Consider the following 27,996-nt stretch of genomic DNA (forward strand, 5'->3'; position numbering starts at 1 on the left):
GGACATCACAGAATTACGGGTTGCAGGAAACAACCTTGGGTTGAATGATCATGAGCTACTTCAGTTTAAACTAAATGCAAGGATAAAGAAAAACAGATTTGCAACTAGGGTCCTTGATCTCAAAAGGGAAACTTTAAAAAATTAATGGGATTAGTTAGGGAAGTGGACTGGACTGAAGAACTAAAGGATCTGAATGTGGAAGCAGCTTGAAATTATTTTAAATCAAAGTTGCAGAAACTATCTGAAGCCTGCATCCCAAGCAGGGTGAGGTGTGGGGGGAATTGTAGGGAAGAGTCGCTGATCACGCTGGATGAGCAAGCATCTCAAACAAGTGATTAAGATAAAGCAGAGAGCCTATAAAGAATGGAAGGATCAGCAAGGAAAGCTACCTGTTGGAGGTCAGAAAGTGTAGGGGTGGAAAATGAGAACAGCCAAAAGCTAAGCAGAGTTGGGCCTTGCAAAGGAGATTATAACCAATAGTAAAAGGTACTATAGTTATACTCGTTCATAAGCCGAATTTTTTTAGTAAAAAAGGGAAGCACCAGAGAAGGGGGTCAGCTTATGAACAGGTACAGAGAGGAAGAGGTGGGACACTGCCCCTCCCCCCAACAGAGGGAGCAAGGAGAGGCAGCACAGCCAGCAGAGCCAGAAGGGAAGAGGTGGGGCCAGATTCTCTCTGCTTCTGGCCACGCTGCTCTTCCCCAGCCTCCAAAGCAGCTACAGCTCCAAGGCTGACAGGCTGCAGCCCTGCTTTTGCTCGGCCCCACCCCCCAGAGCAGGCTGTGGCCACGCTGCCCAGCCCGCCGGAGCACGCTGGCGGCCGTGCCGCCCAGCCCAGCCTGCTGGACCATGCTGTGGCCGCGCTGCCTGATCTGGCCCTCCGGAGCAGGCTGCAGCCGCGCTGCCCAGCCTGCCGGAACAGCTCCAGCCAGGCCAGAGACATCCTCCCGCTGGGATGGGATGGGGAGTGTGGGGGTCCCAGGCTGGGGGTGGGGTCATGTGGGGGGTGGTCACAGGGGTCACTTCCCTGACTCCCAGCTTCTCCCCCCCAAAAAAATTTCCCCACCAGTTGCTGTCCTGGCCCGTCAGGGTAAGCAGCTGGCACGCCGGGACACTTTGTTTACTTAGGTTTACCTCCATGCCTGTGGACACTCGAGGTAAACAAACCATCTCGGCCCACCAGCAGCTTATCCTGATGGCCTGGGAGCCAAAGTTTGCTGACCCCTGAATTATAGGGTCGACTTATGAACAGGTTATAAAAATTTTCCATTTTTACTTATCCATCTTGGGGGGGTCAGCTTATAAACGAACCGGCTTATGATCGAGTATATATAAATAAAAAGAAAGCAAGGTAAGAAGACGTGGGACCACTAAATGCTGAGGATGGGGTGAAGATTAAAGATAATCTAGACATGGGCCAACATCTAAACAAATACTTTGTCTCAGTTTTTAATAAGGGCAATGAAAACCTTAGGGGTAGTGGCAGGATGGCTAATGGAAATAAGAATATGGAAGTAGAAATTACCACATACAATGTCAAAGTCATAATCAACAGGTTAATGTAACTAAATCAGGGCACCCAGATATCTCCATCCAAGAATATTAAAGAACTGGAATATGAAATTTAAAAATAACAATAGCAAGGATTTTTAATGAATCTGTAAATTAGGGGGTTATATCCTATGAATGGAGGATTGCTAATATAGTACCTAAGTGACAGGGTATACCAGATCCTCTGAGGCTCCCTGCCGGAGGCCTCATGGCCCTGCCAACCCGTGCCCCAAAAAAGGGAAGTTGAGAGGGTCTTCCAAGCTGCCTAGAGTGGCTGTGTGGGACACAGCCAATCAGGGCCCAGCTGCCTAGTATAAGAGCTGCAGGGAAGAGGGAGTTCAGTTCCTTGCTAGAGCTGTAGGAATGTGGATGGTTTCTGGCTGGCTGATGTAACTACAGAACCCCAGACAGGGCAGCGCAGCCAGAAGCTGGGGAGAGTGAGAAGGAGCCATGAGTTGGTTGCTAGGACTCCATTAGGACAAGGCCTTGAGGTAAGGGTGAAGATGCTGTGGGGAAGTGGCCCAGGGAATTAGAGAAGCCGTGCAACATTGTTAAAGGGACACAGCAGACACCGGCACTCTACAGGGTCCATGGGCTGGGATCCAGAGTAGTGGGCGAGACCGGGCCCACTCTCCCATCTCCAGTAGCCACTGGGGGGAAGTGGCCTGGATATTGAGGCACCCTAGATAGTGCAAAGTCATGCACTTAGGGAAGAACAAGAATTTTTGCTATAAAATGGGGATTTATCCGTAGGAAGTGACAGAGGAAAAAGACCTGGGAGTATTAGTTAATCACAGGGTGACGGTGAGCCACCAATGTAATGCGGCTGTGAAAAAGGCTAATGCAATCCTAGGATGCATGAGGCGAAGTATTTCCAGCAGAGATTGGGAAGTGTTAGTACCATTATAGAAGGCACTGGTGAGACCTCATCTGGATTGCTGTGTGCAGTTCTTGTCTCCCATGTTTAAGATGAATTCAGAGTGGAACAGATGCAAAGAAGGACTACTAGGATGATTAGAGGAATGGAAAACCTACCTTAGGAAAGGAGACTCTAAGTGCTTAGCTTGTTTAGTCTAAGCAAAAGAAGGCTGAGGGGAGATATTATTGCTCTCTATAAATACACCAGAGGGATAAATACCAGGCAGGGAGAGGAGTTATTTAAGTTAAGTGCTAATATGGACACAAGAACCAATGGATATAAACTGGCCATCAACAAGCTTAGGCTTGAAATTAAAGGAAGGTTTCTAACCATCAGAGGAATGAAAAGCCTTCCAAGAGGATTAGTGGGGGTAAACAACCTAACTGGCTTCATGATTGTGCTTGATGAGTTTATGGAGTGGGTGGTATAATAAGACTGCCTACAATGGCATGTAGCCAATCTGCAACTGCTGGTAGCAGATATCCCCAACAGCCAGTAATGTGACACTAGATGGGGAGGGCTCTGACTTACTAAAGACAATTCTTTCCCAGGTGCCTGGCTGGTGGGTCTTGCCCACATGCTCAGTATCTAACTGATTGCCATATTTGGGATTGTGAAAGAATTCCCCCTCAGGTCAGATTGGCAGAGACCCTTTTTCGCCTTTCTCTGCAGCATCGGGCATGGGTCAATTGCAGGTTTAAACTAGTGTAAAAGTTGGAGTCTCTGTAACCTGAGGTTTTTAAATCATGAGTTGAGGACTTCAATAACTCATCAAGTGATTATGGGTCTATTATAGGAATGGGTGGGTGAGGTTCCGTGGCCTGCAATGTGTACGAGGTCAGACTAGATGAGTATGTATAAATTAAGGCCTATGTGTCTGAGCACATGCTGTACAATACACAGTCAATACAAAAAATCAATCCATCCTCATAATTAGGATGAGCTACCTCACCATTTTGATTAGAGACCTATTCTAGTCCTTAGTGTACATTACAGTGACAATGACTGCAACATTATAACAGCATTTTACATAATGATTCTCCTCTTGTGATGTTATTCCTAAACTGGGCATGAAAAATGTGAAAGGGCATGTATCTAACACTAACACCAATGAGGCAGAATAGATGACTGGATTAATAATTTACAGCATTGGCAGGTCAGTGACATTGAACAGATGCCTAGAATTACAGAGACATACCCACTCATGTACTCCTTCATAAATCTAGGGTCCTGGTAGGAAAATCTCTTGTCAAATTAAAGGCACATCAAATGAAACCTAGATAATGTAGATAAAATTACCATAGATATTACAGCAGTTCAGAAACCTCTCTCTCAAAATGAAGAGACACTATAACACAGCAACCATGATTTAAATTCTGTTGATTACTACTGTCGTATTATTTTAGTCTCTACTGGCCAAATTTCCCTTTTTGAATAAAAATAATAATAAATAAAGTTACCTAAGATAATATTGGTCAATCTCTACACTAAATTAGAATATTATCAGAACTACTGCCAAATGTAAAATGGAATATTGGATACCTCCCATTGTAAGGAAGTTGCTGCAAAGATAAATTCACTAACTTTTGTGAGGCACTAAGATACTAAAATGGTTAGCATCAAAGAGAACCTTATGAAGAAAGAAGGAAAAATAATATCCTTATTCGGTGCAGAGTTTGAACTGAGTGCAGCAAATGAGGCATGGGGCCACACATTGAATGTGGAAGATGGTGGGGGGGGAATGAATAGCTGCCTCATTTCCTGAGCACCGTCCATCCTGAGCAATGAATGAGGTGGGGGTCCTAAGGAAAAACTAAAATGATTTAATGAAAGGCTGTATCATAATGTGTAGAAGAGAACAGTGTTTAGACTGCCTGTAACTTGGAGGCTCTCAGAAGTCAGGAAAAGACACTTTGCAGCCTTCATGTTCTTGTAATGCCTTTTTTTTAGCATGGATTATCTCATACAGACAACATTACTTGCTGGGAGCCAGTTTTTGGTTGGAGCGTAAGGGTGGTGGGAAAGTATAAGGACCTTTCCCCTGAACTCACTGCATAAAAGCCAGACATAAATGTAGTCCTTGCACTCTCCTTGGGCTCCTACCACTTTAAAGTTGCACCCTAAATGGATGTGGTAGATATGGTGCCATTACCCTCCAAATACATACATGGCCAGCTGTGGAGGGAAGCATATCATGTACCCTCTGATAGAGGAAGAGTCCCAATGAAACTCGCTCCAGAATGGTGCTTCTTCACATGGATCTCAAAGTTGGCCTACACCTTGATGGACAACTCTTGTCCCTAAAGCATTTCTCAGGGAAGATTTGCAACTCATTCTGAAGTAGTCAGCATCTATGTGTAATGGTATATTGAACATGTTGCATTTGGGATAGTACAGAATCTCACTGAGGAGTGTGAACTGCAGCAGTTGCTCCAGCAGCCCTTGATTGTCTTTTTAACATAAAACTCTAAGGATGATGCAGTATAGTGAATGTTATAGTTATGTCATCTTTTTTACTCATCATGATTATTATTGTAAATAAATAGGGATAATGGGCAAATAATTTGTGAATGTCTGTAATATCATTGACTTCTGAGGTGCTTCCAACTCTACAGGAGATATCAACTAGGTTGGCATCTAGAAAAATATGTTCCTCTCCGAATGTCCCTGTTCCCCTTTACAGAAAAGAAATAAGACCTTACCTTTCCCACGTACTGGGGATCTGGTCCCAGGTGTTCTTCTAAAACAAAGAACTGGTTCCATACCCATCCACGCTTGGGACGATGGTGCACTTCTGTTTCACCTTCTATGTGTTTGGTTTGATTTCTGGTCACCTTGATGGAGCCATGATGAGCAGCTCCATAACACCTCTGCACAAAACAGAGACAAACTAGGACTGGGCAGATACAAGATGTGCTCATAATTCTCATTGTAGGATAACTTTCCAGTTCAATGTTTCCTTCTCTCTTTTGCTTTTCTTTTCAGATGTAATCCCTTAATAGGTCCCCGAGAGGGAAGGTGAAGCCTGGTTTAGAAAAACAGTCCAAAATGTTTTTTTTTTAGTATGTCCATGGTTTAACTGCCCACTGGGGAAAGGTCACACTGCATTTACATCATGAAGAACTGAGTGGAGAAATTTCTGGTATTTGTTCCGAGGTCTTCACAATAGACTGCCACAGCCAACCATTTTATACCTAATAGAAGGGGAAAAAATGAAAACCACTTACACATCACTAAAAACAGTAATTACAGCTTTTCAACCTCAAAAGGTGATGTACCCACTGCTGTGCTAATTGGTTCTGTCAAAGGGTCCTACACCAATCAACATTTCTTTTCAACCTTTCGTGGAAGTGTTTTCTGATTGTTTTTATGAAAGCACCTTAAAAGTTAGCATGGCTCTTTAAAAGTGAATAAAATATGTGCAATGTAAGGACTGGATGACTCAAGGGACTCTGGTAGTATGAGATTGGGGCTTTCACCTACTGGTTCAGGGTGACAGCATCGGTCCAAGTTGGTACTAATCAAAAACCACTGCTACCTGATTGATAGTGTTTGGCAGTTTATGTGAAATGAATTCTTGGTCTCCATGAACTTTGAACTGGACAGAGGTCCAACATTATGAAAACCACCGTCATGGCTACTGGTAGTTTAAAACAAAAAGGCAAAAGAAGAATGAGTGTGGAGACTCCTGGTTAGAACTAAAGCAAGTTGTCAGAACTGTGTGACCAAATCATAAACTGATAGTGCCTGTGTTTTACCTCCTATGTGGCTGCATAGAGGGCTTCAGTCTCCAGGATTATCTGGAGCATTCCAGAAATATGTACATAAAGCAAATTAAAAAGTGAGCATTGTTGGTCTGAAACATCAGCATGGCTTCAAACTGTATAAGATAGGCACTTGTTTCCCAGTAATAAAAGTCCCTTTTCTCCCCCACCTTAAAAAAGGAAAATTAGCCTTAGATAAAAGATCAGTCTTTAAAATGTAATGGTGTGGGGGGGTGGAAATAGAAAATAAAAAGTCCCCCCGAATCTTCTCAGGATCCAATGAAAGGCTAATGTTCTCCTTGACAAGGAGTTTGTTCTATTACCAGAATTCTGTAGCAACATATAATCTCTGCAGATGTCAGACACTGACTATACCCAAAGTCTGAAATCATATGTACAAACATTCACCACAGAGTTAGAATTAAAACTGCCCTCCAATAGATATGGAGCAAGCTTGTAATTAGGTAAATTAGCTATTACGGAATCTATTTTAAAGATGAGATTCACTTCAGTTTTTTGTGTATTCATATGAAAGTTATCTGTTTTCTATTGCTCCTCTCCCCTGTCATAATGTTATCGATAAACATCACAGATAATTTTACTTGTGTAACAGTGGGTTGCTTCCCCCATCCTTCCCTTTTTGCCAGAAGATGTTTCTGAGTCATTGATATTGAAATATTTTTGAGGTAAAAGAACACAATGTTCCTGATGGGGAGAAAAACACATCTTTGTTGTTTTTTGTTTGTTTTTACAGATATAATAAAGCAACTTCTACATGGAACATACTATTTTCCCTCACACCAATGGGACTGTTTATCTTATGATAACCACACCTCTGTCCTTTTTGCTGTATTGTTTAACCATTTAATATGACAGTAGAAGGGAATACAGTAGTAACCTGAACACACACACTGACAGAGTCAGAAGAAATCTTTACTACCTAAATGTCCCGGGGGGGGGGGGGGGGGAAGAGGAGAGGATGGAAACTTTAGAAAACAGTAAGACAAGAAATTAGAAATCAGAGGGGACATATAGGAGCAGAAGTTCACCAATTCTTATGGTTTATGGATTTCTTTGTCTTTCTATCCACACATTTCACAGGAATATCCCCAGCAGAATACTAGCTACTCTTTTTCAGTATTTGTACTGAGTCCAAATACAGTTCATCAGATGTCATCAGAGCACAGAGCAAATGCCTGCCTAAACTTTTGGTGCTAATTAACAGGTAGAATTACCCACAAGAGAGACATATTTTCCATTGCAAGCATGTAGTTTGGAACAGTGGGCAGTTGGATGAGGGTAATAATACAGTATTTTCCACCCAAGAGAAAAGATCTGTATAGACTTTAAAGTTTATCTTGATGCCACTTTCATTCTCTCTGTCTGGAAGACTCACAGAGGATTTGCTACACTGGATCAAACCATTGGTCCCCTGTACCTCATCTCAGCTCCGGCAGTGGTAAATGACATGATGAACAAAAATAGCAATGTACCGAGCCATCTTTAATACTCTATTACTAAAACCTTTGCCTTATAAGGTGTTTTTCTAACACTGATGAATTAAGTTCTAAACAACGCTCCTGTGCAGTAAATATCATCCCCATTTTACAAACAGGGAAATGAATCAAGGACAATTTGAGGGATTTGCCACAACCAGATAGTGTAGGAAGTCTGTGACAGAGTTAGAGACAGAATACAGGATTCCTGGCACATACTTCTGTGCCTAGCCCCTGACCATCCTTCTGCACTTAGGAGAAAGCATTCCTTTCTCATCCCAGCAGGAAATTAGTTTATGCCCTGAAGCATGAGATTTCTTCCTAACAATTCACTTACTTATGAAAAACTATTACAATAAATTAGGTATTGATACATTCCAATATAAATACATATGAATTAAATGAAAGTTAAATAGTACTTTACAAAACAAAAATGCCACACTTTTTATCTTTTTAAAGATTACTCTTTTCTTCCCTCACTTCCATTTTGGAGGATTCAAGGGAACAGCCCATCAGGCATTATACACAGCACAAAAAAATGAAGAGCAAAAAACCCAGAAACCCTTTAAAAAACAATATACAGTGAATTTTTTTCTCAATGGAGCAGTTAAGCAGTATACAAAATTTATCTGAACTCATTATTACCCAACTTGCCTTTTCTGTGGAAATTTGTGATTTGGTTTTGTGGAAAGCACTGCTTGCTCATTTATTTTTAAGTGACTATATAGCTTAATTTAAAATTATTCAGATTCTTAGTTTCTACATTTTTATGTTATAAAATAGTGACTGGTGCACTTCTTATTTACTAAATGATTACATTTTTACTTATGATTTGTGTCAAGCTCTATTGGGATAAAAATTCAAATTAAAAATAAGTAAAACCAGCATTTTAAAACGTTGTTTGCAATTAGTTAAATAAACCCATCTCTGCTGGCTACATAAGAAAAAAATATCAAAATAAGTTTTGCATTAAAAAAAAAAGATTTATGAAACAAAGGAAGTATGATCTGTAGTTACTGATTGGAACGGACCATTTCTGGTCACCATGTTCTTCAAGATTTTAGAAATAATAGCTCTCATCCTCTCACATCTAGTTTGTGTTTATAGATTGAAAGAGGAAAACCACCTTTTCTGGGGGGTTGTTGTTGTTGTTTGTTTTTATTCTCAGTAGTTTTTCAACTTTTAGTAAACTAGTCATTGAACTAAACTAGTTGAATAAACTGTACCTACAGAGAGGCTACTGTTATCAAATGTTCATTCAGCACTTTAACTAAATCTGGTTCCAGGTGCTTAGCCAACGCCCTCCACCAGTTCAATGGTTTGATCTTCTTTAAAATTGATGGAAGCGTGTACTACAGGCATATAATTTAAATTATTTAAATAGATCATAGTAAATTGAAGCTTTACTACAGGTTGTCATAATTTCAAATTTAATTTTAAATTGGGTTATTTATAACCCCCCATATCTAATTTAAATTAAAAAATCCAATTTAAATTACAAAATTTATTTTTAAAAAATCATCATTTTTATCCACCCTGCTACCCAGTCTGGAAATTATCTAGTAAATATGACCTGCAAAAGGATGTATCTGGGTGGTGTTTCCTCTTCCTTTACTATGTATGACTAAGTTCTGAAAGTTTTTTTATTTTTTATTTTATTTTTTATTTTTTTTTAATAATAATAAAAAGATGGAAGGACGGTTGCTGCTAGGTTTTTATGTTAAAATTCCAGTTCTTGACTACCTTGATCTACTGTAGGATGACCAGAGAAATATTTACATTATGACATCAGAGACTAAAACCTTAACCATTGAAAGACGTAGGAATTTTTAGTGAGACTATTTAAAATACTTAGGGGTTTTAGTGAAAACTTTAAAAAATCCAATACTTAATTAACATTCCGGAGAAAAGATCTCACTGATAAAGATTCATCTCCCACATTCCTTCAATTAAAGTCTGAGAGCTCACCCCCACTTTAAAAAACAAACAATCCATTGCAGATCCCCTTTACATATTCATGGCAAAGTCTAGCTTGTTGGTGATGAAATCATAAAGACAGGAAGAGACTGAATGGTTAACATAATTGGAAGAAAATACAGAATAAACTTGTAGTTACTTTAATTGTGAGGGACTGAAACAAAAAGATAGGACTGAATCTTTTAAATTCCTCTAAATTGTTGGTTAAGCTGATGCCCTAAGATGCTTACTGCTCAATGCTGTTGTCTGCAATTTTAGATTGAGTGTCCTGCTCTGTTTTTGTGCTATAACGATATATGGTACTGCAGAGTAGACTTGTTTGATTGCTGTCTCCTGGGAGCCCTCATGAAAATGAGTTGCGTATCTCAAGAGATTGTCATAGTGAATTAAAATTAAAATAAATAATTAAATAAGACGATGTGTAAAAGTTCTCCTAGCATTGCTGGAAATCATTATCATAGCGTGGTTACTGCTTAGTGTGGGAGCAGGGCTTTAATGAATTCCCCTGGAACCAGTGCCAGCATGGAAATGAGGAATAGGTATGCTTCACCAGCAGGGAGATGTGCAGCCCAATTCCTGAACCCTAAAGTCACTCCCCTTCCTAAATGCAAACTGACCCTAAATTTGAATTCAGCTGAATGATTGATTTTAACAGATGAGTTTATACATCTAAATCTAGGCAACTCCTTCATATTCTTTGAATGCTCTTGTCACAGACCTCTTTCATTCCTTGTCCGAGGATAGAGTGCTACACATATGTACACACAAAAGCACATATGTGGTGGTGACAAACAGATAAAACATTACATAATTTTGTGATAAACTGCATTTCTCATACACTTTTGACTGCTTCACCTGCACTCTGTTGACTGATTTCTCGCTCGCTCTCTCTCAGGACTAGAGCTGGTAAAATATTTCCATCAGAAACTGAAGTTTGCCTTTGGTTTGAAATGTTTCCCATGAGTGTGTTGATTTTGAAAAAAAATTGACAGAGTTAGGACTGAACAGTTTTGAAAACCCCATCTTAAAATTACAACATTATGTACACAGTGTTGTTGTGGCCTTGTTGGTCCCAGGATATTAGAGAGACAAGTGGGGAGAGGTAATGCCTGTTCTTGGCTCCACTGCTGTTGGTGAGAGACGAGCTTTTCAACTTACACAGACCTGAAGAAGAGCTCTGCATGAGCTCGAAAGCTTGCCTCTCTCACCAACAGCAGTTGGTCCAATAAAAGATATTACCTCTCCCGCCTTGTTTCTCTAACATTATATATGACAGTTGAGGGTTATCTCACCAGCATACCAGATGTTAGGAGCCCCAACTCCTGCTCCCCAGATTCTTTAGAGGATGCCTTCCCCTAAATCCTCTTCCAATTACTGTTTATCAGGAAATGAATCCACTCTGTAACGAATACCCGCACAGGACACTTACCATGTTTGCTACCTACTAATCTGCAGCATCTTGTTACATCTCCCACTTGGTCCCTGGTCTGCTTTAAGGAAGGCATAAAAAGCCGACCACCACTTAGACAGTTTAGTGGTGAGGGAAATATTCCTTCCGAGCCCCGAACAGAAAGAAAAAGTTGATTACCTCAATGCCTACAGCAGAGCATAATACCCAGTACTGCTCTCATCTTGTAGGTGGGAGGGTGGGTGCTGTGAGATGTGATGAGAGAGAGGGTTACATCTGGAGGGCCTGGGATATAAATACATCCCCACCCTCTATCTCCCAGTGCTCATGGTGTCCCCACCTGCTCTGGCCACTTCCATTTCCCACCTTTGGCTCCATTCAGGTGAGTTCCCCTTTGTTCTCCCTCATAACCAATGGCAGTGGGGCGTTTTAAAAGAGCCATGACCTCTTTTCTTCCTGCCGGCTAGATGAAGTCCCACCACATTCAGTTGTGCATTACATATGAAAGGGTCCCTAAAATGTATTACTTAATTTCTCTATGTCCAAAACCTGTACAGTTGGACTTATGGGGACTTCATCATGGTATGGTATCATACAAAAGATTCCCTCAGTATGGCTTGACATGGCCACCATATATGTGAAATTCAAAAAAGCTCTATACAAAAGCACATAATCAGGTATTCTACATATGCCAGATAATTTAAGAAACTATTTTAACATGTTTTAGGATATTTTGGGCCCCGTTATCTTACCACTCCACCTGTAAAACCAGGTCCTTTTGTTACATGTATAGGACTCAAAAGAAAAGAAAAATATATAATACAATTAAAATACCTCACAAATGATTTTAAAAAGTTATTCTATACAAAAAAAGTCATGACTTCATAGTCTAATATCTCAGCATCTTCCAAGCCTAGAACCAAGTGCTCTGTCTGGCACTGAAAAGCTAGAAGTATTCTCTTTCCAATAGTATAAAATTCCTTTTTCTCAATATACAAAATCATAAGGGATTAGACTTGAAATTCTGCTAATTTTATGCATAAAAGCTCTTATTGTTCCAATATTCAATTTTTCCCATTCTGGAATATGGGCTGGTATTTGTTTTGTTGTTGTGGTGGCGGTAGTGTTTTTTTGTTTAAGGAGATGAGCAGGGAATCAAATGGAAAGATTTTTTTTTTAAATGGTTGCTTACTGAAACAGCTCAGGGTTTTAGAATGTTAGAATATGTGCTGAAGTGGATGGATTAATGTCAAGTCATGTGATCAAACATGCCTAATAAATGTATCACAACCTATGCAGTTTATCACATGTATATCTCACACATACACACTATACACAGGCCCAGTGGAGTCAGGCTAAAACAAAAGCAAACTATTTTTGTAATATTACAGTGTCTTCCGGTAAAGAACATTTCTACCTACAAATACTGAATTATATTGATCTTAAATATATATGGTGATCACTAGACAACTAGAAATTATAAGTTATTTAATACACTAATTTTAACTCTTATTGACTGTATCATTATGCCATGGTTAGGTGGACTGGGCAGGTGTAATATGTGAATGAAATGTGAGAGATGGTTGGAGAGAATGGAGAGGAGAGAATAAATGGTGGAGTAGAGAAAGTGCAAGAATTAGAACAAACAGGAATGATGAACCAAAGATAGATAGCATGAAAAGAATGAAACAAACATTGAAAAAGATGAACAATTATAGAAAATTTTGTGTGAGATAGAATGATACTGAAAGTACCTAAAGAAAGGGCATCAAGATACAGGAAAAAAAGTGGAAAGAAAAAGGAAAGGCCAAGTGGGAACATTGCAATTGTGCACAATATGGGGTGAAACTCTCTCTCTCTCTGAGATGGATTTGCTTTCAGAAGACTTAGAATATTGAAAATGACTGAAGAAAGGACATCAAAGTAAATAAGCACAGGAGAAAGAAAAAGAAAACAACACGTGGTAACTTGGCAATCATGAAAGATACTGTGGAAAGCTCTGTCTGTATAAGACATTGATCTCAAATTGATAGCATGCATCCGAGAATTATAGATGATTAAGCAGACAGTAAAATGTTCTGAGAAATGCAAAAGATCAAATTTATATCTTACACAGATGAAAACTATTAAATGTATGAAATTATCTATATATCAGCTAGTGGATCACAGAAGTGCACAGAATACATTTGAATCCCAGATTTTGGCTTTGGATCTGTGAATCAGCCTATAGAAATTCATTGGATTTGTGATCAACCTATATGAATCATCCTATAACAAAAGTCAGCACACAGTATTGACAAATGTGAATGCAAAACTGATGATAGAAATTGGGCCTGTATGAAAAATAGAAAACATACAACAACAATGGTTCTTGTTCTGTGTCACATGCACTTATGTGCAACTCCCACTGAAGTCAGATGATAACATATTTTGCCCAGTCTATGAGAAAAAGCAAACATGAAATGCTTGTAATCATACATGAGTACAGAGAGAACTGTTCAAGTTTAATAACTAGAGGCAGCTATACAGTATGAATAGATGCATGATAGGCTACAACATTCTTGTATACAGTTTGCATGCAGAGAAATGAGTTATGTGAAGTTATTCATCTTGATTTGTAGTCAACTCCTGCTGAGAATAATCAATAAATGCTGCCTAAGTAAAACCAAAAAAGAAAGGAAAGAAAGGGAAAACAAACCACACAAAAAAAGGAAAAGTAAAGAATCTATAATGTTCTGAGTTGTCACAGCAGTACCCTGTGAAACCTGCTTCTATACGGATAGCATAATACTAGGACTCACGTTCTAAAATGGTTAGACGCATCACAATAAAAGGAGAACAAAGCAACATTTCAGATAAAAGGTACAAACACACTGTTTTATTTGTTGAGAAAGTAGTTGTATGATTGCTCCAAATGTGGGATACAAAAGAATAGGTAAACAGCAGGTGTCAAAAGTCCAAAAAAGAGCAATCTTCCATTTGGTGTGGGTAAGCTCCTTAAATATGCATATCCTTCCTTTGGCATCTCAGCAGGGTCACATAGAGTTTTTTGGGTGGCTGGGGCAAAATCTGAAGCTGAGGAACCCCACCCTTCCAAAAATAATTACCACTGGAAAGGCCACAGTGGGAGGGGTTGGAGATGAAGCCAAAAAGGTATTCACCCCCACTGTGGTGGCTCGGCTCCTGTCCTGCATACTGGGCCGAGTTCACCACTTCAGGGATTGCGACCTGGCCCACGGGATCACAGTGTCTCTCAGATTTGGAGGGGGCCTCTCAAATAAGGATCCTGGGGAAAACTTTCCCCTCCCCTGGGAGACCCTGCATCTCATATTGGTACTCAGGTGCCAATATAACAAACTGATGTATTATGCCAATATACAGACAATTTGATAGCCCAACTGCTGGCTCTGAATGTCCCAGCGTTATGGTAAGGTACCATAATTAAGAAATGGACCTAGAGATTCACAAATCATGCTTCCCTGATGATATTTTCCAAGCTGGCTAAGGAATTTAGCAATACAACTTCTATTTAAATTATTTGGCTAGAGGACTCTAGTCAGATTTTTTTAAAATCTCAACATTTGGCTTTTGTGAAATACTCTGAAAATATTCACAGCATGTTATAAGGTGTTTTAGATATTTAAGTGTGGTGAATGCATTTATCAACATCATACTGAAAAAAAATACAAATAATTTCCTTAGAAACATCACTCTCAACCAGGATTTAAGGTCCCAGCCTTCTGAATGTAGGTGTGATGCTTTCACACACTAGAGTGTCTATCTATCTTTAAACTTTTTAAAAAAATATTGTTTGTTTTTGCATCTTTAATAAGTTACTTCTCAAATTCTTTCTTGGCCTGCCTTATTATACTTTTACACTTACCCTGCCAGAGTTTGTGCTCCTTCCTATTCTTCTCAGTAAGATGGGACTTCCAAATTTTAAAGGATGCCTGTCTGCCTCTAATGGCCTCCAGTATTCTGTTGTTTAGCCCTGGGGCCATTCTTCTGGTCCTCCTACTGTCTTTTTTTTTTTTTATTTTATTTTATTTATGGTATACACTTGGTCTGAGCCTCTATTCTGATGTTTTAAAGTAGTTCCCATGTTGCTTGCAGGCATTTTACCCTCGTGACTGCTTTTTTAATGTCTGTCTGAGTAGTGTCCTCATTCTTGCTTAGTTCCCCTTTTTGAAGTTAAATATTACTGTGGGGGTATGTGTACATATATGTATATTCATTCCCCTCCACAAAGATGTTAAATTTAATTACATTTATGATCCCTATTACCAAGTGGTTCAGCTATAGTTACTCTTGGACCAGATCCTGTGCTACACTTTTCACTAAATCAAGAATTGCCTCTTCCCTTGTGGGTGCCAGGACTAGCTGCTCCAAGAAGTCATTTCTGGTGTCTAGAAATTTTATTTCTGAATTATGCCCTGAGGTGACATGTATCAAGTCAATATGAAGATAGTTGAAATCATCCATTGTGATTGTGTTTTCTGGTTTTGTAGCTTCTCTAACCTCCCTGAGCATTTCACAGTCACTGTCACCATCCTCGTCAAGTAGCCAGCAATGTATGTCTACTGCTGAACTCTTATTATTCAAGCATGGAATTTTTATTCATAGAGATTCTATGGTATAGTTTGATTCATTTAAGAGTTTTAATTTATATGACTGTGCTTTCTTTCACATTCCCCCCAGCAGCATGACCTACTCTGTTGTTATATATTTTCTACCTTGGTATTACATTGTCCCACTGATTATCATTATCCCACCAAGTCTGTGTGATGCCTATAATATTAATATATTAATTTAATGGTAGGGACTCTAGTTTACCATTCTTAGTATTTAGACTTCTACCATTTGTATATAAGCACTTGTATATTTTATTAATATTCAGTTGCTTGCTTTCATGAGTTATGTTTAAATGGGACTCATTTACATTTGCCTGTTCCTTACTAACTCTTACCTGTACTTTACCAACTTCTTTCCTATAGTCTATACTAGGATATAGAGTTCCCTGTTTAAGAAATTAATCCCTAAGAGATGTCTCTGCACAAACTGTGTCTTCCCCTACAACTGGGCACTTTCCTCCAGCCATTAATTTAACAAAAAAATCATCTTCGGCCTTTTTATGTGCCAGCAGTCTGTTTCCATTTTGCTTTAGGTGGATCCCATCCCTCCTGTATAGGCTACTCCTCCCCCCAAAGGCTCCCCTGTTCCTAATAAACTAAAATCCCTCTTCCCTTCATCATCACATGCATGCATTTCAAAAACCTGCCAAACAGGCAATGGGGCCACTAGATAATAAAGCTTTTAAAGGAGCACTCAAGGAGAAGACCATTGCAGAGAACTAAATTAACTCTTTGCATTCATCTTCAATTTAGATATGGGGCAGATACTACATCAGACCTAGTCTTTTTGAGTGACAAATTACTGTCTCAAATTAATGTGTTTATGTGATGGGGTGTACAAACCCCATACCGGACAACAGGTGGTTAAGGAACTGGTCTGGGGTTAGCCAATCACACTCCATCTATAGGAGGAGTTAAAAGGCAGGGGAGCAGCTCATTTGGTGGCAGACCAAGGAAGAGCAGACCTGCCACTTGAAGCTCCAGCAGAGAAGAGCTGAGAAAAAGCAGAATTTCTCCCCAGGGCAATTGCGAAAAGGTCCCTCCCTGAGGGAAAGGAGGACCTACTCCAGAGAGAGCCTGAGAGGGAAGTAATCCTCCCTCCCTCTCCTATGGACTCATTCCCCTTTATTTTTTGTGGACTACCCCAGCAGGGGAAAGACAGGACTGATCCTGTCCAGGAGAGAGGGCCATAGCGCAGGAAGAGGCAGTTGCCACCTGAGCAAAAAAGAGAGCAGCCTCATGGCACACATCCACGAGCAGGTGTCATGTGGTGAGCGGACACCTTGCACGCTGCCTTAACCCAGACAGCAATTCTGGGGCAATCACAGAGGGAGGAGTGATAGGAACTGGATCAGGGAGGGCAACCTTAAGCATCCCCTGACTGTCAGATCACTGATAGCCATCAAAGGATCCTGGGTCAAAGCTTGGTTGAGTGGGAGAGACCAGGATGCCCTACCAACAACCCTCCTGAAGGTCACGGTCCTAAGCCTGACCATGAAGTAGGACCATCACAGTTAACAGAAGAGATTTTTTTAACAAAGTGATAAAATAAGCAGTAATAAGTCACCAGTTGGTATTTACCCAAGAGCTCTGAAGGAACTCAAATATGAAAATGCAGAACTACTAACTCTGGTATGTAACCTATCATTTATATCAGCCTTTGTACCAGAAGAATGACAGATAGTTAATGCAATGCTGAGATTTAAAAAGGGATCCAGAAGAGATCCTGGCCAATGAGACAGTACTGGGCAACTTGGTGGAAACTATAGCAAAGAACAGAAGGATTATCAGATGCATAGATAAACATGATTTGTTGTAAAGAGTAACATGGCTTTTGTAAAGGGAAGCAATGTATCACCAATCTATCACAGTTCTTTGAGGGTGTCAGCAAGCATGTGGACAAAGATAATCCAGTTAATGTAGTGTAATTGGATTTTCAGAAAGCCTTTGATTAAGTCTCTTAAGCTCTTAAGGAAACTAAGTAGCCATGGGCTAAGAAGGAAGGTCCTCTGATTGATCAGTAACTGATTAAAATATTGGAAACAAAAGTTAGAAATAAATTGTCAGTTAAAGAAAGGCAAACAGCAGGGTCCCCCAGGGATCTATACTGGAACCTGTGCTGATTAACATATTTATTAATTATCTGGAAAGGGGGGTAATCAACAAAGAGGCAAAGTTTGCAGATGATACAAAATAAATCAAGATAGTTAAGTCCGAAGCAGACTACGAGGCGTTATAGAAGGATCTCACCAAACTGGATGACTGGACAACAAAATGGCAGATGAAATTTGATGGTGATAAGTGCAAAGTAATGCACATTGGAACAAATAATCCCAGCTATACAAATACAATTATGGGTTCTAAATTAGATGTTACCACCCAAGAAAGAGATCTTGGAGTCACTGTGGATCAATGGCGGGCAACCTGCAGCAGGCAGGCCACATGTGGCCCATCAGGGTAATCCACTGGCAGACTGTGAGACAGTGTTTACATTGACCATCCTCAGGCACGGCCGCCTGCAGCTCCCAGTGGCCACGGTTTGCCATTCCTGGCCAATGGGCGCTGCGGGAAGCAGCGGCCAGCACGTCCAATATGTCATATTGACAGAGACAATTCTCACTTATGTTGATCCAAGAATATAATATCAATTCCACATTCTGGTCCAGGCTTCACACTTTTGATGGGCTTGATGCAAGAATTACTGGGTGAACTCTATGACCTGTGCTATACAGAAAGTCAGCCTACGTGATCATAATGGTCCCTTCTAGCCTTAAAATGTATGAATTTGTCTCTCTATGACAACATCTTCTCCATTCCACCTAATGTATAAACACTACTACATGGTCCAGTTTGGATCAAATACATGAACAATAAAAATAGCAGCCCTTCTTTACCTTCTCAAAGTTATGCCCCATTTCCTGTTTTTTCTGGCTAGATTTTGCACTAATGTTAAAGGGTGTTATTTCCTCCACTACTCTTACATTAACTGCTGATTACAGTTACTGTGACTTCCAAATGATAGCAATTATGAAATTATTGCCACTAAGAAATACGTTGTTTTATGAGGGGAATCTCCTCTGGTAACCAGCTGCTGCATTTGTTATTATTTAATATAGAGGCCTTTGCACTCATGGATATGTGGAAAACATTACCTGAGTTCTTGTTTTTATTTGCTTCATAGCTTTGGTTTCAGACCATTCATATCCCACTTCAGTACTTCAAGAGATGGCAGTCCTTTTATTTATTTTCACTACCGCGGAAGCATGGGATTCATTTTATTTCTTTTTCAAGATATAGTACCTCCAAGTAATAAAGATAAATAAAATTTGGAGATTGTAGTGAAGGAAAAGGGATGGGCACAGTCTTCAAAACATCAGAGATTACTGGTTCATGCTGCAAAAGCATCTCAGAAATTACTGGGTTCTGACTGTCTTACGTTTGCTCTGAATAAAGGGTTGAAGTACATTTGATTAAAATCATGACTGAAATCAGGCAGAGTGGAGATTTTATTTATTTTTGTATGAAAATAAGAGAGAGAAATGAAAATAAGAGAATTAACCACATTTCCTGAAGTTCCACAAGGTTTTTGTTCAATTCAAGTTTTTGATAAAAGTCAATTTTTTTCTAGCCATATTCCACTGCCAAAAATGTAGTTTTAAAGCTGTTCAGAGTCCATATACTGTATTAGTTTAATAGGCATTAACATACAGTTACCTCACTGGATAATAGGAATCATATTATTTAAATTACCTGAGGTCATATTAGAGTGTGAATACTAGCATGAATAAATGTTTTCTGACATTACTCATGGGGGAAGTTGTCCCACAGGCCATATTGAAAGAGCTTTGTGAGTTGGGAGGAAGAAAGGGAAGACAGGCTTCAAAATGGAAATGAGGCCCCCCCAAACAAAGAAAAAGTATGGGCAGCAGTCACAGGGCGGGAGTGGGGTGATGGTGTGTTAGTAGCAATATGGTCTGTGCAATAACCACCAACACATCAAGGGCAGAGATGCACTTGGTCATCTAGCTGGCTTCCTAGCAGCAAGGAGGGTGATGATCACCCCAGAATAGAAGCTCTTTGTTAGCAGTAGGTAAATGCTGTGTTATATCTGGACAGGCCAAGACCCAGGAAAGAGACAGTATCACAGCAAATGGCAGAGGCAGTGAACAGCTGCAGCAATGCCAGAGGAGGAAGGAGGCCCATAGCTGTAAGTAGTACTGGATGAGGCATAAATGCTGCCTTTAACAAAGGTATCAGCTCAGTGAGAGCATTCACTTGGCTACTGCTGTGATGGTGAAGGACCAAGACCTTAGGTGCCAATGCAGTGCTCCGTAGAAGTGCAGGTGCTGAAAGAGAGGCATGGAGCTGCTCATGGAACACAAGTGGTTTTGGAGATGTGACAGCATCTGTGAAGGCAACAGCAGGGTACCATTCAAAGAGAGTCTGTTGACAGTTTAGTCAGGACATTTGACCTGCAAACCATTTCTGTGGTTGCTCCTGCACAAGGTCCTGCTGATGCACGTCTGAGCCACATGGGCTTTACAAGCAGCCAGTCCCAAGCTGGCATAAGCAAAGGGCTGTATTGAGGCTCAGTTACAATTTTTGTTGATTTTAAAAAGAGAAGAGTTATAGTTCACAGTTCATGGTTTCAGTTCCTGTTCAGAGTGTGGATCCACTCTGAAAAGTGGTGGAAAAATTGCAACCTGGGGTTCCATGGTCTTTTGGCTCTCAGTGATTTCTATAGGAAATGTGCATTAGTTACAAGGAAAAAGGTGTCTTTTCTAACTTTCAGGTCTGAAAGCTCACCCTGTGCTCTCAGAATTAGGAGGAGATCTTTCCTCCCTAGACACACCACCAGTGATAGAGATTCTGCAGGCCAAATTAGCCCTTCATTATTGTCTTCAGATTATGAGTAGTATGACAAAGGAGCAGTCCCATTTCCATATGTCGGTTTGCACATGTGTAACTGTTTGGTTCTATAATTACATGTTGATGCACAAGCTGAGTTGCATCCTTCACCGCAGCTGCTAAATTACTGTAACAAATGGCACCAGTGAATTGCAATTATAGCAGTGATTGATTAAATATATCGATCTATATAGTCAATGTACTGAAGAGACACAATAAATGTTGATTTATATTAAATGGCAGTAGGGGGACTCAAAGAATTTTTCCAACCCTATCTCATTCCCATTCAAGGATGTCACATGGAAGTAATTAGTCAAATATGTGACACAAAGCTAGGAATTCACACCAGTTGCAAAAAAATACTGTGCATGAATACACAATAAGATACAATGGTAAATTATTGATAGGAAAATAGAATGACAAAATAGAAGCCAGTGGATTCAATAAATGCACCTTGTTTGGCAGATATGATTTCTGAAAGACTATGCACCTGTAAACGAGTGGAGGAATACATGAGAACTCCTTCAACCCTTTCCTGATTAGAGCCCTGATACTCAGGCAACTAATCAAAAGAGACACAACAAGATAGGTGACTCCACTATTTGCAAACACTACATCCCTACCTGTAATTAATGACCATAGTAATAGTTAATAGAAGTGTGACATTAAAGGAAGACCAGTTAATTGCACGAACACACCTGATAGATATATGAAATATTGTGTTTGGTAAACAGAATAGGCACCTCAATACCTTTAAAAATCTGTTCCTTTTATGCTTTGCCTATTTTCAATTATCTGTTAAGGTGTCATGCTTTCACAGAAGTATTCATTATTCACATTTGTCTGACAAATAATTTGTCGGAACAAAGTGTATCCTATGGATTGCATTAGGCACCTCAATACCTTACTCTCTCAATCCCTTAGCCAGTGCCTTAGAATTCAAGCAATTAATTGAGAGAGATCTTTGCAAGTAGTAATAAAAACATATAGTATACACAATTGGAGATTGCTTGATGCTTACTGAATTGCAGTTGTATATGAAATAGACACAAGAATTCAGCACTTTCTTAAATGCTACTGGCCAAAGCAATGGCAAGTAACAATTAGATGAGCCACAGAAAGATCTAGTCTAGTCACAACTTTCACAATTAGAATTGCACACATACCCACACATGCAATTATCTGATGTGAAAGTGACCAAAGCAAATTGCAAAGTCTTCTAAATGATCCATATCTGACTTACAGCTTTCTCTCTGGCAAGCACCATCCCAGCTATTTCTAAATCTGGAGCCCACAGATGTAGCCAAATATAATCCAATTTCATATACAGGAGAAAAGAGGAAAATATTTTAAGTGTTCTAAATTTTCCTGACTCTTTCCAAGCTGCTCCCCAAGAGAATCAAAGCCTCAGTGAGTTCTTCATCCTGTTCATAATGGTCAGTTCATCCAATGAGGGAACAAACAAACAAGCAAAAAGTGATTTTGATGAGCAATTATGCAACTTAAATAGCAAATATTTGCAATTGTCCATTTCTATGCAATCCATAGGATACACTTTGTTTGGACAAATTATTTGTCAAACAAATGTGAATAATGAATACTTCTGTGAAAATCATGATACCTTAACAGATAATTGAAAATAGGCAAAGCATAAAAGGGAGATTGTTAAAGGTACTGAGGTGCCTAATGATGCAGATAGGCACCATAGGGAATTTTCAAAAGTGCCTAGGCATCCAAATGCCACTGAAACCAATAGGAGTTAGAGCTGGAGCCAAAAAGTGACTGAGGCATTGTGACATTCAGCATTTCAGTGTCTAATTTTAGGTGCCTTGAAAAATCACAGGAACAACACTGCAATCTACAGTGCCTGTGTTATGTGCCTAGGATCTCTGTACAATGAATAGGAAGAGATGCAGGCCTAAGAATGTGATCATTAAAAGCCAAAATGCTAAGTGACTCCTCCCCCTCTCCCCCAAGATAGCCAATGGGAGATGCTGATGAGAGGAATGTGTCCTAAGTCCCACCCCTCCCCAGAGATAGGTGAGTAAGTCTGGGCTGGAAGGAGGCACCTATCTTTGCTTGCAATCCACAACCAGGAACTCTTCTCCAGGAGTCAGGCACCATACACCTTATAAGTTTTATTGCACTGGCAAAAGCGTTCGACCAGGATGTGGGAAAGCCAAATTAAATTCCCCACTCCTTGCTTGAGGATAAGAAAGAATTTGAACTGAGTTCTCCTATAACTCCAAGAAGAGTGTTCTAACCACTGAGCTATTCTGATGTGGGGCTCTCTCAATCTCTCTTGCTGAACCTGTTTCACTTTGGATAAATACTTAAAAAGTCATTGGAGCAGGGGGACTGGGTCTCCCTCACATCCCAAGTGGGTGCCCCAACCACCAGGGTATCAAACCTCTCCCTCTCTCTGTGACTCTTTAAGCGTTTATCCAAGTGGAACAACTTCAACCAGCGTGATTGTGGGAGCTCCACATTAGAATAACTCAATGGTTAGCACACTCTCCTGAGAGTTATAGGAGACCCCTGTTCAGGTCCTTTCTTCCCCTCAGGCAGAGGCGGGAATTGAACCTGGGATTCCCACATCATGGTCTAAGCATTGAGCTAAAAGTTGTAAGATGGGTACTGCCATCATCATCTTCTCCTCAAAGCATGCCTACTGGCTTAGCCCCCTCTAGGAAGACAGGTGTTCACCTGCCTAGCTTCCCCCACTTCATGGATTGCTCTGAGGCTCAGATGGAAGATAGGTGACTGGACACCTAGAGTGAGGCTGCAGTGCTTGTGTTCTGAAGCAGAAACTTAGAGAACTTACACAGTGGAAATTTAGGCTCCAACTTAGTTCAGGCACCTAACAGGTTAGCTGGTAGCCAAGCAGGAGCTTTGTGAATCAGAGTGGAGCATGAAACTGGTGCCTTAGGCACAGGGCCAGTCCTAGACCAAATGGCACCCCAGCAGAGACCAGGCCCACGCCGCTTCCCACAGCTCCCATTGGCTGGGAACGGCAAACCACTGCCACTGGGATCTGCGAGCGGCCGTGCAAATGTAAACAAACTGTCTGGCAGGCTGCCAGCAGATTACCCTGACAGGCCATAAGTTGCCCAGCACTGGGCCAGAACATTCTAGGAGGTCAGTGAAAAATGAATCCACATACAGAATACCTGAAACATTTTACTTCAAACATTCTATTTTCCCTTTTGTCGCTAACAACAACAGCAGCACCCCGAGCCTGGCACCCTCTGAAGCCTGGTTCCCCAGGCAGTTGCCAGGGTCACCGCCCCTAAATCCGGTTCTGCTTAGGTTCCTAAGTCCCTTTGTGGATTTGGGTTGAGGTACCTAACTCCCCTTTGTGCTCCACTCTTTGTTACAGTGCATGCACATGGGTAGGAAGATTGATGCTTGTGTAACAGTTTTAGATCTATAAGGCACTGCAAAATTACACATCTGAAAGGATAAGAAGCCATTATAATCAATAACTACTGAGTCTTTACAGTAGTCATTGCACACAAATATGCTTGCTGTTTGAAAACATTTCTTTTCTAAATGCCAAGAGGCATGTCTGCCCTATGTAGAAGCATGCCTAAAAAGGTAATTTTTCAGACAGAACATGGCCAAAATGCATTTTAACTGCTTGATTCTATTTGTTTTCCTTGCTTTGCAACTAAATATAGTATAACCAATTCCCACCGTTGTTTCTTAAACAATCACTGTTGTTATTGTTGCTTATTTTTTGACAGCTACCAAAAGTGTGCAAGGTGCTTTACAGGGCAGAGCAAAATATAGAACCTCTGTCCCCAAATGCTACCAATCTTGGCAGAGGTAGATGGCTCCTGTGAAGGGGGGGGGGAGAAATAGTAGGTGGGAGTAAGGTGAGATACTGAGATGGAGGGAGGGACACAAGCCAGCTTCCTGGCAGTTCCTACCACTGTTCCAATGGCAGTTCCTCTGCATCTGGTGCCTATTGCCCTGCACTCCCCAGCAGACCTTGGCTGGCCTCCTGTGTGCTGACACCCCCATGTCCCTAACCCAGATGCTGGTGTCCTGTCTCATCCCCCATCCCGACAGCTGGCACACATGCTCCTGCCCCTCTCCTAGGTCAAGTGTCTCCACTGGGCCATGCAGTAGCTGGAAGGTGGGACCCGTCTGGGACAAGGAGTCCTACCTGTTCCATGGCAGCCAGGCTAAGCTCCTGCACCATCATGGCCACTCCAGCCCCTCCTCTGGGTCCCACTCTCATCTCTGTCCCCCACAACACACACACACACACACACACGCACACACAGGGATGGAAAATAGCCAGGCTTCAAAGAGATACTGTAAGGACAAAAAACATTGTGGAGTGGAAATATAGATCCCAGAAGAGTTTGTGAGATTTCATATTGTTTTCACATCCTAAATTGGAATTAAAAATCATGGTTTTGACAATTTTCACCAATTGATAATCCAAGCTTTTAAAAAAAAAAAAAATCTGGTCAACTGAAATGTTTTGTTTCAACAATTTTGAAATATTTCATTTTTATTTCAAAATTTAAAGTTATTTTGAATCCAAAATAATAAACTTTTCATTTTGAAAATGTTTCACTGGAATGTTTCAACAATTTGACAGGTTTTTGTTCAAATTTTTTTTTGAATCAGGAGATTCAATCGAAACTGACTACTTTTCATTAATAGTTTCAGTTTTGACAAATCAACATCTTCCAACAAAACCTGTGCCTGAAAATTCCCTGCATTTAAGGTATATGCATTTATAGATCATTTTAAATTTTGATTTGCTATTCTCATAATCATTATAATTATCATTCCACATAAAGTTGATAACTATACATGATTTCAAATAGCTAAGCAGTCCACAGAAATCTCCTCAAAAATCAAGGGTGAAATCCTGGCTCCTGTGCTTAATATGGTCTAACAAAAAGGGAAGGGGCGATCTATCACAACCTAGGAGCAGCAGCTTTACTAAGACATGCATAAAGAGCACACCTCAGTGACCCAGCTCAATTTTATGTTTTATTGATTAATTATTGATGGGTCTGCATCCCCTTGTTAACTGCCCGATGCACACTTTAAGCACTGTCTGGCCCCACTGAAATCAATGGCAAAACTCCCTTTGACTTCAACAGGACCAAGACTTCCTCTTCAATTTAGTAGCATGCAGCATGAATTGTAGTATCTTGGTAACAAGAACACATGTTATGCACTGTTTATGTAATTTTCTTATTAACTTTTTTCCCTCCTCAAATGTATTTTTATTTGAGTTATCCATTTCTCAAAGCCAAAGTTCACAATTCAAATGTTAACAGATCCTTAATTACAACAATATATGAGAGAAACAGTTATGAGTGACTGGCAAAATGCCTCATCATTCTGAAAAGTTCATTAATTTGTGCTTAAAATATAACCCCCCATATCAATCTTTAGTTGGCTTCTTAAAGCCTGACTTTTCAGAAACCTGTGGCTCAAATGTTGAGGAGAAGGCCAACTTAATGGAGCACATGACTTACGAGGAGAGGCTGAGGGAACTGGGATTGTTTAGTCTCCAGAAGAGAAGAATGAGGGGGGGATTTGATAGCAGCCTTCAACTACCTGAAGGGGGGCTCCAAAGAGGAAGGAGCTCGGCTGTTCTCAGTGGTGGCAGATGACAGAACAAGGAGCAATGGTCTCAAGTTGCAGTGGGGGAGGTCTAGGTTGGATATTAGGAAACACTATTTCACTAGGAGGGTGGTGAAGCACTGGAATGCATTACCTAGGGAGGTGGTGGAGTCTCCTTCCTTGGAGGTTTTTAAGACCCGGCTTGACAAAGCCCTGGCTGGGATGATTTAGTTGGGAATTGGTCCTGCTTTGAGCAGGGGGTTGGACTAGATGACCTCCTGAGGTCCCTTCCAACCCTGATATTCTATGATTCTATGATTAATAGCTCAGCTGCTGGCAAAATACCTAACCAATGAAGACTGAGGTTCAGTTCTCTCTCAGCTGGTTAAAGTCAAGAACAGCAGAAGCAGTGATCTGAACCTTCACCCTGCACCTGAACCAAATCTTTTCTGATGTTTTAAAAAGATTGCTTAACTCTCTCTTATTTTTTCATTTTCATGCACTTCCACCTGCCTGCCAAGACTGGAAATTGAAGTGCTAAAATAGCAATAAATGTTATTCTCACAAGATTTCCAGCTCCATGTGGGAGACATAAGAAATTTAGATAGTTCTGAAGTTTCACTGAACCTTATCCAGGTGTCTAGAGATTAATCTCTACCACCCCAAACCTCCAAATCTTGTTTCACCTATCACAAGAGTGTTCTGCAAATAGTACATTTAGACTACAGAGGATAAGTTTAATCAGTCAATGTTTGGACAACAGCTTTGAAAAATGCTGTTTGGAGGATTAAGAGAGGAGGAACAAGGTGTTGATGGTAGAGGTGCTGAGCGACAACTGAGCTTTCAGTTCAGCAGCAAAACCGAAAAATAAAATTACTGTATATAGAAATGACAAGTTTTTTGTTTTTTTCCCCCTAATGAAATGAGAAATTGAAAAAAAAAAATCATTTCTCAGCAAACAAAATGCTTTGTTCAACCTGAAACAAAACATTGTGTTTATTGTACGGGCTTTTTTAGTTAAATCAAATTAAGTTTCAAAACAAAACATTTTTTTCATAATGAAAAGTTGAAATGTGACTTTTTTTAGATGAAATGTTTCAACATAGAACATTTTGATTTTTTCAGAAAGTTCCCCTCCCATTTTTTTCCTGAAACTACTTGCCAAATTCAACCTAAATTGGCAGTTAACTGCATTTTCAGCACATTTTTTTTACTGAAATAATTCTGCCCAGCTCTGGTTATAACTACTTGCATCTTTAGCTGAATTAAACAGAAACTGAAAAACACTATGTGTAACAGACAAAGTATTGTGAATTCCTCTGATTTTTCTACACACAAACATTCTAGTTGAAAATGACAGGGCAAAATATTTGAGTACGTGGTCTGCTAAAGACTGCCGACAGCACTTCTAGGCAGTTACTTTATAGGAGGGTCGGCAACGTTCAGCACGCGTCTCGCCAGGGTAAGCACCCTGGCAGGCCGGGCCAGTTTTATTTACCTGCTGACACGGCAGGTTTGGCCGATCGCGGCCCCCACTGGCCGCGGTTCGCCGTCCCGGGCCAATGGGGGCGGCGAGAAGCGGCGCGGGCGAGCGATGTGCTGGCCGCGGCTTCTCGCCGCTCCCATTGGCCTGGGACGGCGAACCGTGGCCAGTGGGGGCCGCGATCGGCCGAACCTGCCGCATCAGCAGGTAAATAAAACTGGCCCAGCTCGCCAGGGTGCTTACCCTGGTGAGCCGCGTGCC

At 40.6% G+C, this 27,996-nt stretch overlaps 1 protein-coding gene across 3 annotated transcripts in view; it reads right to left on the minus strand.

Moving 5' to 3' along the window:
- Positions 1–27,996, minus strand: part of CDH18 (cadherin 18) — a 904,559-nt gene that overhangs the window by 268,956 nt on the left and 607,607 nt on the right. For all 3 annotated transcript variants that reach the window (XM_034761577.1, XM_034761578.1, XM_034761579.1), the window contains one exon: positions 5,173–5,664. In XM_034761577.1, the coding sequence (XP_034617468.1) occupies positions 5,173–5,400 (228 nt within the window). In that variant the 5' untranslated portion in view covers positions 5,401–5,664. The remainder of the gene's footprint in view (positions 1–5,172; positions 5,665–27,996) is intronic.

The sequence above is a fragment of the Trachemys scripta genome, chromosome 2, assembly GCF_013100865.1.
Source record: "Trachemys scripta elegans isolate TJP31775 chromosome 2, CAS_Tse_1.0, whole genome shotgun sequence".
Lineage (NCBI taxonomy): Eukaryota > Metazoa > Chordata > Testudines > Emydidae > Trachemys > Trachemys scripta.